This window comes from Octopus bimaculoides, chromosome 4 (genome assembly GCF_001194135.2).
Source record: "Octopus bimaculoides isolate UCB-OBI-ISO-001 chromosome 4, ASM119413v2, whole genome shotgun sequence".
Lineage (NCBI taxonomy): Eukaryota > Metazoa > Mollusca > Cephalopoda > Octopoda > Octopodidae > Octopus > Octopus bimaculoides.
This window is the reverse complement of record NC_068984.1, coordinates 146,233,829-146,246,041: the sequence shown is the minus strand read 5'-3', so window position 1 is coordinate 146,246,041 and position 12,213 is coordinate 146,233,829. Positions and strand designations below refer to the sequence as shown.

General features: G+C 36.9%; 1 protein-coding gene across 1 annotated transcript in view; it reads left to right on the top strand.

Annotated features, from left to right (window-relative positions):
• The first annotated feature begins 589 nt into the window (after positions 1 to 589).
• Positions 590 to 12,213, top strand: part of LOC106884249 (dyslexia-associated protein KIAA0319-like protein) — a 97,942-nt gene continuing 86,318 nt past the window's right edge. The window contains exons 1-2 of the mRNA XM_014935518.2: positions 590 to 828; positions 9,736 to 10,348. Of these exons, the coding sequence (XP_014791004.1) occupies positions 10,216 to 10,348 (133 nt within the window). The 5' untranslated portion in view covers positions 590 to 828; positions 9,736 to 10,215. The remainder of the gene's footprint in view (positions 829 to 9,735; positions 10,349 to 12,213) is intronic.

Here is a 12,213-nt window from a genome sequence, read left to right as displayed (position 1 = left end):
AGGCGAAGAGAGAGAGAGAAAGAGAAATACAGTGGTGACTAATCCATTCCTGTTCCTTGAAAATGAGGCTGGATTGAGCAATACCGATAAATAAAAGATAGGTAGATAGATAGAGAGAGAGGGGGAGAGAGAAATGGTATGGAAATAAATGAACGAGAGGGGGAGAGAGAAATGGTATGGAAATAAATGAACGAGAGGGGGAGAGAGAAATGGTGTGTATATGTATGAACGAGAGGGGATGGGTGAAGCAATGAAAGAGTGTGAGGGAATTGAAATATACATAGAATAAGGGGAAGTGAGTGAGAGAGAATTAAAATATAGATAGAATGAGAGAGGGAGAGTGTGAGGCATTAAAGAGATATTCGCAGAGTGAAAATGTACGGAAATAGAAATATATATAAAGAGTGAGAGAGGGGGTGAGAATTGAGATATACACATCTATCTGAGAGAGAAAGAGTGTGAGGGAATTGTGATATATATATATATAAAATAACAGAGAGAGAGAGAGTGTGTGTGTAAAGGAAGTGAGAGATAGAGAGTGAGTGAGTGTGTGTGTAAAGGAAGTGAGAGATAGAGAGAGGGAATTGAAACAGAGAGAGAGAGTGAGAAAGGAAGATTAATTGAAATATTTATAGAGAAGGAGAGAGAGAGAGCGTTAGTGTTTAGAGAGTTGTGTGTGTGAAGATTACTACAAAATGTTTAGACATACACAAAGAACATATATGTACATCTAATATTTTATATATATAGACCTGTGTGAAAAACAGTGAAAAGGGGAATATATACATGTATTTATAAACATTTTGTAAAATAGACACAACTAATTAGGTTTGTATTACGATTTTTCATTCGGTTTTCTTAATAGGAAGACCAAAAACAGATGGTTTTTATCTTTGAAATACTAAATTGTTTCTTAATTGTGTTGTTTAATGTCATTGTTATTGTTGCTAATCTTCATAACAACTTGTGTACTATTAATCTGTTTAGCAGTAATTTTCCTTTCGTTTTTTGTTTTTTTTTTGTTTTGGAATATATGTTCATACCGTTATATACACACATTACATATGTACATGGATATATATACACATACATGCACGTATGTACATAGGGATATATATATATAAACATGAAAACGAAGTATATATATATATATATATGTATATATATATATATATATATACGTGTGTATACACACACACACACAGGTCTGTTATACAATATATTTTTATAAGTATATATATATATACACACACACACACGTGTGTGTGTGTGTGTATAAACATATACGCAGGGAAACGGTTACTGCAGTTATAAAGTATAAATAATCTCTTTCGTTTTTTCTCCTCAACAGTTTTTCCTTTTAATTTTTTTTTCTCCACAAGCGTTTTTTTCTCCTTTCCTTATATTCAAATTCCACCCCATACAATAACTAATATATATATTCAAATATATCCTATTTTCTTCTAAATTCAAATATTTCTTAACACACAATGCAGTCTCTCGTCCATGTGTTGCCTATTCATGGTAATTGTTATAACAGAAATATATTTAAAACTAAGTTTCTTGCATAGAGACAAGGCTTCATATATACATTAAAGGTGTTAGTGGGATTATATTTCACGTCCCTGTTATTTTATACAGTAATATACAACAGTTACTGTGTCATGTCTACATACATTTGTGGTCCTTTCTTAATTGACTCTTAAACTCGCATCTTGTAGAGAGATGACTCAACAAAGTGGACTCGTATTTTAGATTGGATGGTAGTCACAGAGGTGTCAAATGGTAACTAATCGAATGGTTGTACTCAATACTTTGGGATGAGTGGGATATTTATTGAAAGCTGAACCTGTGTTGTTTAAAGTCGCTGGAGAAACTTTGAGTAGTGAGTGACTCATAAAAATCTTAATAATTTCGAATTGTATATGTGTGTGTGTGTGTGTATATATATATATATATATATATATATATATATATATATATGAGAGAGAGAGAGTGACTGACTGACTGACTGTGTGTATCTTGCTACCCTGAGTTTCGTCTGTAGGTACACAGGGTCGGTCTTCAGGCATGTTCTGATTATAGTAATGATGGAGTTTACACGCTCATACAGACGACTGATTCGACCAAAATAGAAATGTTATTAATCTCTACCAGAGTATCGAGTGTTTATATATAACGAAACTTTTCCCTATATATATGTATATACATATCACGACACACACACACGGCCATAAGATGCTTTCTCAAGATGAATACCGCAGTTTGGAAAGCTTTGAATAGTATCCACGCTCTAAGTATGTATACAGATAACTAATTTCGAACTCTTGCTGCTTCCATCGCTAATAATAGACACGTGTGTGTGTGTGTGTGTGTGTGTGTGTGTCCGTCCACACCTTTGTTAAGCAATGAGAAACAAAACCAGACAAAGACAACAGAATAATAAAATAACAATAAACGCTGTGTCAATTCTACAGAAGCACCATCATCGTTATAAAAGCTCATTTCAGTTAATCTGTTGCCGGGAGACGGGGCTTTCCTCTCTATAAACCGGCTCCAACAACTTGGACAGCCCCAAAACATGGTGATAAGTACATGAGATGTGAGAAAGTGACATTAACTTAATCTTCTCTTCCTTTTTATTTGTCATTTCCGTCTTTTGTATTCCTTCCTATATTGTAAATGGTGAACATGTAAACATCATTGACTTTGGAGTCGATGGAAACCAGCGTATGTTTTGATTTTTAAGCTTTTGCATTGCTGGAATCGTATGGGTTTTAACTCAGAGTCGCAGACTCTGTTTCGATTCCAGGTTGGGGTTGACTTTTAAGAACGTCAGTAATGCCTACACTACTCATTTTTCCTTCACCTTGTAATATGAAACCTTATTTTTGCCGTTTCCCAGGAATTTGCTAACTCGTGTTCTTAATGGTTGTTGCTCTGTTCAATGTAACATGTCGAGTACAGAATGACTAATAAGCTGGTAGTGGGCAGTGTCGTCTGTGAATCCGATTTCGGAAACAGGCAGGGACCTGAAATAGTTTCACACGTTCCTATAAAGCCAGACAGAAACCTTATAACTATGTAAGAAACTCGGGCGTATGCTACTGTTTTTGGTGTTGTGCTTTTAATTTCCATAAAATATTAAGTGCTGAAGGTTGCGCACCCGGTTGCCATTATTACACAGAACCAAGCAAAACCTGAACAACAAGTTAATCACCATTGATGGATACCTTTTCTAATAATTTGGTTGTCACTCGAGAACCTCGGATGAATAATACATGAACAGCATTTTTTTTTTCTGGGCGTGTGTGTGTGTATATATTAAGATGACATGATTAATGCAGTAGAGCAACAGGTAAGCTCCCTACCTGTATACAGACAGGGTGAATAAAACTACAGGTTTCAGTTTCTAGTCGAAGCAGATTCACTTCATTTATCTTAATTCTTTCGAGTAAAGGTATGGATGTCACAACATCACATTTTTTCTCGCTTCAAACATTAAAGCCTTTGGACATAGTCAAAAAATAAAAATATATATATTCTTCTTCACCCGTAACATATGGCTATTAATTTGTCAATATAAAAAAATCATGATTTGCTATTCGATTAACCCTCGCTATTGCCCACTTTAATTGATCTTGTGACACGGAACATTCGATATTCAGTGAAGTTCGAACCCATCCTTGTTGTGGGACACGCTGCTATCAATGATTTCACATTGTGTGTTGCTCATTTTTTTAATGACATTTAAATTTTTACTTCTCTCATATCTGTTATAATCTTATTGTTTAGCCACAGGTCAGCACCGATTGCGCACACCTATGTACAAAGACGTTCCATCCGTGAACTACCTCGTCGTTTTGTTTATCTAGGACTGCATTGCCTTTCTTTCCTTCTTTTTTTTTTAACTTTTATTAGTATTAAGTGTGTTTGAGGAGAATTTGGTTGTTATTTCTTGCAGATCGAACCAACGTCTTAATATTTGTTGCAATGAATTTAAGTGTTTGCGTTGTTGTGGCGGTTAAAATGACATTCTTTGACGTTAGCGTTGTTGTTGTTGTTGTTGTGCTCTGTCCATTGCAGTCGTAGAGTTGCCATTCAAAGTGTGGCATTGTTTAAAGTTATATGTTGGGAATAGTGTTCTTTGAGGGAGATTTGGTTGCTATATTTACGTCAATGATCGAAGATTATATAAAACTACAAATAATAGCGAGTAAATATTGGATTGAAAAAACCATTAAGTCAAAGGGGATGTGGGTTCGTGTTCCACGATCAGCTTTTGACTTGACTCTTTTTTTTTTTTTATCGAAAAGAGTTTTTCCACCCAATATGTACATGTTATTATTTGTAGCTTTATGTGCTTCGAGTTTCCACTGTTCAAAAAACAGATTATTTCACGTTCCCTCGAAAGTTTACACACACACACACACACACACACACACACACACACACACACACACACACGTATGTGTATGTATGTATATATATACATCACTTCAAGCGCTACACACACAGACACGTATGTATAAAATCGTTTTAACGTCAACTTTACCATGCTTGCATGAACCAGATGGAGTTCGTTGAGGGCAATTTTCATCAGTTGGATTCGTTTCTGGTCGCCAACCCTCACCTGTTTCCAAGCAAGGTAATATTTCCTTGTGGTTGGACATGTTTTCACAAAAGATTGGGAATGAAGACACTGCTTTACAGCTTGGATGACTGTTTTTCATGCCAGCTGCACAAGTGAAGTCACCCTGCAGCTTGCAGGACTACAAGTCCCAAGATAAGTGGCTTTTCACTAGAAGATGAGGGGCCAGGCAGAATAGGCTTCTTGCTGTAAAGGAGCTACATGGTGACTAACATTTTAGAAGAAAGGGTGGGTGAAGTTAACGAGGTGGGAGTTGTGAGAGAGAGATGTATGGTTGGGTAGCTTGCCAGTGTTTGTGGAAAGAGGCAGGCGTAATGCATGGGGAAAGTGAGACATATATTGGTGGAGAAGGAGAAATAGTTTGGTGGGAAGGGGGGGGGGATCAATGTGAAAATGTGGGTGGAGAGGATAGTACAAGGGTAATGGATGGATATCAAGTGAAATGGTTCCAGGCAATGAGGAAAATAAATGGAATCAAAGAAACACTGCAGTTGGAAAGATAAGTGGTGAGGTCCCTTGGGGTAGGAATTGGACAAGGAGATCAGCTGTGCGTGCACACACACACACACACACACACACATTGTGCTTCCAAAGCTTAATTTCACCAATTTTTGCAGGCCTTCTTCAGAACTTAATATTACCAATCATCCCCATTTATGAGTACCCTTTATTCATTGGACAATGAACTTTGCTTGCAAAGATCTATTGAGGCAAATGTAAACAAATCAAAATCGCTGACATGACCAATGACAGTACTGCCTGATTGGCACTTGTGCCAGTGGAACGTTAAAAGCACATCCGAGTGTGATCGTTGCCAGGGCCGCGGATTGGCTCCCATGCTGGTGACACGTGAAAAGCACCATTTGAGCATGATTGTTGCCAGCGTTGCCTAATGATCCAGTAGTTTGATTTGCTCAGAATCTCTTCTCTCTAAGGCATTGCCTTGTAACCGTTTACAATGATACTACTATGCCAGTCATTGGTTACATACATACACACACACATCATCGTCATTTTAACATCCATGTTGGTCAGGTGGATTTTCAATGGCTAGATGCTCTTCCAGTTGCCAACCCTTACCTGTTTTTACAGAAGTTTTATAATGAAGGGAACTGCTTGTATTACAGTGACACTCATTTATAACAATCTCATGATGTCAAGGCAGGAAGACCAGGAACACACACACACACACACACATCCTTCCCCCTGATCCACTCACAAGGTCAGCCCAGTGCTATAGTAGAAGATATTTGCTGAAGTGGGAGTGAACCTGGAACCATGTTGTTTGGGAAGCAAACTTCTTACCTCACAGCCACACATGCACATGTATGAGCATGTATACATATGCATACATGTGTATATATGCATATATATATATCATCATTTAATGTCCACTTTCCATGCTGGCATGGGTTGGACGGTTTGACCGAGGGCTGGCAAGCCAGAAGGCTACACCAGGCTCCAATCTGATCTGGCAAAGTTTCTACAGCTGGATGCCTTTCCTAACGCCAACCACTCCGACAGTGTAGTGGTGCTTTTTACATGCCACCAGCATGAGGGCCAGTCAAGTGGCACTGGCAACGCTCACGCTTGAATGGTGTTTTTTACATGCCACTGGCATCGACAATGCTCTAAAGGTGCTTTTATATACATATATATATATATATTTTCATACACACACACATTTATATGCTTATGATAATTTAGTACCAGTTGGTAGATATCTGCACACATCAGTGAACAGTTTGTTTGCTGAAGTTACATACAAGAGCTTTAAACTCATTAGTCTCGGATCCCTTTGGCTGATGAGACACACTGATGTTGAAACATCAGGTGTCTCAGGATCTCTTGTTTCAGAATTAACGAATAGTGTGTTAGGGGCATACATTTGTTGTAATGGACTGTTTTTTTCTCCTGTGCTGAAACAATTTTCATTTTGACATTCAAATCTATTGGAACTTATCAAGAAATATGCAAGTAATTTCCATCATCATCCTTTAACATCCCCTTTTCTGTGCTGGCATGGGTTGGACGGTTCAACAAGAACAGATGAGCCTCAGGGCTGCATCAGTTTTGGTGTCTGCTTTGGTAAGGTTTCTATGGCTGGATGCACTTCCTAATACCAACCTCTGTACAGAGTGTAGTGAGTACTCTTTGCATGGCCCCAGTACCAGTGAGGTCAGCAAGTACCCACAACACCCCCCTCAACTGAGTGGGGTATAGAATGGAGGAGCAGGTGTCTTGCAAGTCATCATATATATGTGTGTGTTTATGTATGTATAGTGTTTGAAGTGGTGTACAGGTATTGTATATTATCGAAAAGGGGACAGTCAGAATTTTAGATAATTCTTTATTAGCACTTTTGTTCATTTAACTGAACTCAAGAAGAATTGAATCAAAATATATTTATTTTGATTCAGTTAAATGAATGAAAGCATTAATAAAGAATTATCCAAAATTTTGACTGCCTCCTTTTTCTTAATACATATGATGATGATGATTTATATATATATATATATATATATATACACACACACACATAAAAGAAAAAGAAAATAGAGATGGGGAAGTTAATAGTTGTTTATTATTAACAGCAACTCGATCATCATCCCTTACAGCTGTTTCAATTAACACTCATTAAATATTAAATTTATATGACCTGAGCATAATATCTTCAGAGGGGAAAAAAGATACCTTGGATGTTTTATAGTATTTACTTAATTTTTACCGAGTATTGAAACAGCTGTAAGGGACGATGATTAATTTGTTGTTAATAATAAACAATTATTAACTTCCTAATTTCCATTTTCTTTTATATGAATATAAACCATGTTTTTTATATGTTTACCTATTATTTTAAGGAAATTAATTCTCCAAAATACTAGGCATTGAACCAGTATTTCATTGGATGAAACCATCCCTTCATGAGGTTAACACAACCTCTAATCGAATTTAATATATATATATATATATATATATATATATATATATATATATATATATAAAGCATGTGTTGCATTCTATATAGAATAGATCCCCTTTCACCAGAGACAAGTATGTTGTTGCCTTTCCAAGTCAGATACAGAAACAACAACATGGTTACTATGGCTCCACATCCAACTTATTCCGCTGTGCTACTTTTTAACGTATTTATACTAAAGCTAGCGCTCCTGTGTAATGTTAGTAGCTCCCCGGTAACCAATTTCGATTCTGTATCCTTGAAAAAGCTCACGGATATGTAGTCCAGCCTTGTACTAGCTTCTGAATCGTGGCATTCTGCTCATGCAAGGAATTTCATTTAAACTTTTGTCTTGAATTGAGAAAGGCATGAACATCTCCCAATCTATTGTAGTCTATTGGCTGTGATTTCACTAGAGAGCTTGAAGAGTACGGCAGCTGTGAATAATTGCTGCAGTTTTTATCCTTCCCAAATGTTCACAATGCGGAAAGACTTATCACATTCTGACTATTCAGCGTCTCAATCATTTGTGCCGCCACCAAAATTCTCTGTGCTACACTGAATTTCCCAAATTACCTCACTCCAGCCTCACTCAGTTTGTTTCATTTTCTTTGTGCCACTCTGCTAAGTTTCTATTACAAACCTCCGACTAAATACTGTTTTGTCACTCTCACCTTCTCCTTATTTTATATCCTGTTTGCATTTCCCTCGTCAAACAACAAATCTATTGAAGTTCAAAGTGGACTCAACAACATCCACATCAGCCCCCACCTGTTGTAAAGTTTTTTTCTTTGATTGATATTAGGGGAAAAAAACCCAAAAAACCTTCACAGGTGCAGGGCGTGGCTGTGTGGTTGAAATGTTTGTTTAACAACTCTGTGGGTTTTGAGATCCTGAAACATATGTGGCCATGGAGGGGAAATATTACCTTGCTTGGAAATAGGTGAAGGTTGGCTACAGGGAGGGCATCGAGCCACAGAAAACTTCCTGTAATAAACTTCATCTGACCCATGCAAGCATGGAAAAGTAGACGTTAAAATGATGATGGGTTATCTCTCATATCTATGGAAGAATTAGATTTCTTTTAAGGTTATGTTGAAAGATTGTGCGGCAGTCATTTGTTCCTGGAAGTAGATTAATGAATTCTGTGTAATCCAGTGGTTAACTTTCTAGCAGGATACTTGATGATTTAAAGGGAATTAATAGTCTGCATCAGTAATATTTAATACAGTAAAAACCTTAAAGAAATGCCGTATGTTAGGTTATTTTCCACGAGAGAGAAAATTGTGAACATATGTAATTTTATTCTTGGATCTTTTTTAAAACGGGGGCCACATTTTTCATTAACGAAACACTTTGAAACTTGGAACACTGGTAGAATGTGTCATATAAAGCATCTTTTTCTCTTAGTCTTCTTAAAAAAAAAAGAAATCCATAAGTTATTCCATGCTAAAGTTGTCGTATTTCTGTAATTTCAACCAATCACTGACGTCCATTCAGCCGATATACATTAAGTGCCGACTACATAAACAAACGATTCTGAAACAATTAACCCTAACCCTAACCCTAGGGTTAGGGTTAGGGTTAAAGCAAATTTAAAATGAAAAAAGCAAATAAAACGAAGGTATGGAGATTAAATACGCTTTACATCGCTTAATCAGCCAAAGGAGTAAATGTAAACAACTGAATACTTGTCAGTGATTGGTTGAAATTATCGAAATAAGACAATTTTTTACATGAAATAAATTCAAATACAAAAATATTTTTCTGTTCTATAACACAAAATAGATAAGTATACGAAGTTTGAAAGTCTTTCGGTACCAAAAACACTACGTAAAACATTAATGAAAAATGTGGCCCCCGTTTTAAAATAGATCCTTATTCTTTACTGTAGCTATTTGTTTGTATTGTTACATGTTTCGTATTTCTTTTATCACCACACTTTCATTTTAGATCGTTACAATTGAGAATTAGAACTAGGTCGAAAGTTCGTGAAAGCAGTTCATTGATAGCTTACCTTATAAACCACCCAACTTTCTGTCACTTTATACTTACTACCTGTCTATGAATATGCATCAATGGTGACAATTATCTAACGCTCGCTTTTTTTCTTCTTCTCTTTCAGCAAACACGTGACTAATGCTATTTCTCTCTCGTTTACTCCGAAGAAAAACACAGGAAACTCTTTTGATCCGGCACAGATAAATATATTGTTGTCATAAAGAGAAGTAGATTACTAAGACTATAGTCGCAGTAACACCAGACAATAAAACCAAAGGAAGTGTATATAAAGAAGACTAAATGGGCCAAGTATTAGATGCATCGAGGTGGACCCGGAAGTGACCTTTGGTCTTCTTGACCAGTAAATGAATTAATATTATTGTGAATCACCAATAATGTTATTATTCAGTTTCTTACGTTGATTTCGTTGGACTCGTCCACCTTTCACATAACAAAGGTTTTGCTTTTCCTGATTCAATCACTCTGTCCCCCTCACTTTGTCATTCTTCGATTTTCTCCTGCATCTCGCTTCGGCTCTTTTTCTTTTTGATTGTATTGTTCGGCCTACCACAAGTGGATATTTCATTTTATACCAGAGAGGAAAATGTGGCGACATCCGACGATGTCCTGTTATCATCGCAGTCGGAAGAAAACCGTCCTTCACAGCTGCTGTGTTCGCTACAGCTGTAGTGATCTATCATTACTTCTTTTGACTATATTCCTGCTGTTCCAGCCAGGTAAGTTTGAGAATCTTTTCTTTCATCATCATCATCATCATCATCCAGTGCTTTAAATCAGTTTTATCCCCATTAACGGGGGTGGCCGGATCTACCTCAATGTTACAGCAACCTTGGCATGTACACATCACCTGAGTGGGGCTAGTGAGGACTGAATGAGTCATTTTCGTCTGTGGAAGGGTTCCACTTACATCATAGTCACCTTGAGCTGGTTTCAGTTACTGTGCCTCATTCCCATTTCTTAAATTCTGCCCTTAGAAGGTTTCCCTGAGGTCCCATCCCTCAAATACATTCTTTGAATAGGTTCATCAAACATTGCTGTATACTCCGACTGAATATACAAAACTTGTATTTGAATGTCATCCATTTGAGATGTAATTTAGTTTTCAAATTGTTGATTACCGTGCATGCATACACACACGGTGAAGGTGTGTAGCCTAGTGGCTAGGATGTTGCCCTCACAATCGCAAGATTGTGGTTTCAATTCCTGGACTGGGTGGTGTGTTGTGTTCTTGAGCAAAACGCTTCATTTCACATTACTCCAGTCCACTCAGCTGTAAATGGATCACCCTGAGGTGGGCTGGCATCCCATCCAGGGGAGAATGTGATCTTGTTCACTTCTCTATGGAAACTGGCTAACAGGCTGTATGAGTCCAAGGACTCAAGACAGTAATGTCCAGGGGTTGATGATGATGTTGTTTCACACACACACACACACACACACACACACACACACATTGAGGACAACTGTCATCCTGTCATGTCTGTTTAATTTTTTCCTGTTAAAAAAATATTCACATTTCCTTATTAAATTTAATTTGTTTGATTAGTTTGGAATTAAAGTCTTCCTAGTCTATTAAGTCCATTAATATTTCAGACCTTCTTAGCCTCATCATCAGAAGGAAGTGATGGTAATAATGAGCTGTTTGTGACTTTGACAAGATTCTTCATAATTTTTAATTTTTGTTGTTTACTTTCACATAATAGGTAGAATTTTGTAAAGAAGTATTCAGAATCCACAATGAACCCCCAACACTTTCCTTATCTGCTTTTTTAATTACTATTTTATTATCTTTTTATTTTAAGTTCATACATGATTTTTCATTCCTTTTTGTTGGTGTTTGATTTGAATGTTGGCTGCGGGAATTCATCAGATATGGAAAGATGATTACATAGTTATGGAAACCATCCAATGATTTGTTCCTGCCTAGTCAAACTTTACTATGAAAAATGAATCATAACAATTCTTGTAAATGTTTGATTTTCACATCTTAGGTATTTCATAATCTGTTTCTCTGACTGTCACATAAGTCACGCATGAATGGTTCAATATTAAAGTTTTGTAGTGAATTTGAGTCCTTTTCAAAGAATTTTTTTTACCTGAGTATTGATGAGTTTGTGTTTTGACAGATTTAATTACTTTTGCTATCTCTCAGTTGATTTATACTGTTGAGGAGTATCCTGAATTTTCTGGACTGGGTCTAAACAAAAAAATTTTTAATTTCTTAAGTGGTCCCTGGGTTGAGGATATCTTTCTTTCTTTCCCACAAGTCCCAGAATTAGACAGGCTTGGAGAAGAAGGGTGTGGAAGCTTAAAGACCCTGCAAACGGACAGAGACTTAGAGACAAGTTACTTGAAGCATTTAACGAAATAGAAGGGGATATAGCATCATACAACGTGGAAGACAATTGGAGATTTCTGCGGGACAACCTGTTGAAAGCCACCGACCAGATTTGTGGGTGGTGTAAGGTCCCCTCCCAACCCAGAGTAACGTGGTGGTGGAACAAGGAGGTAGACAGGGCTATTAGACAAAAGAAACAGGCTTGGAAGGACTGGAAGAACGGTGGTAGCAGGGAATTGTACC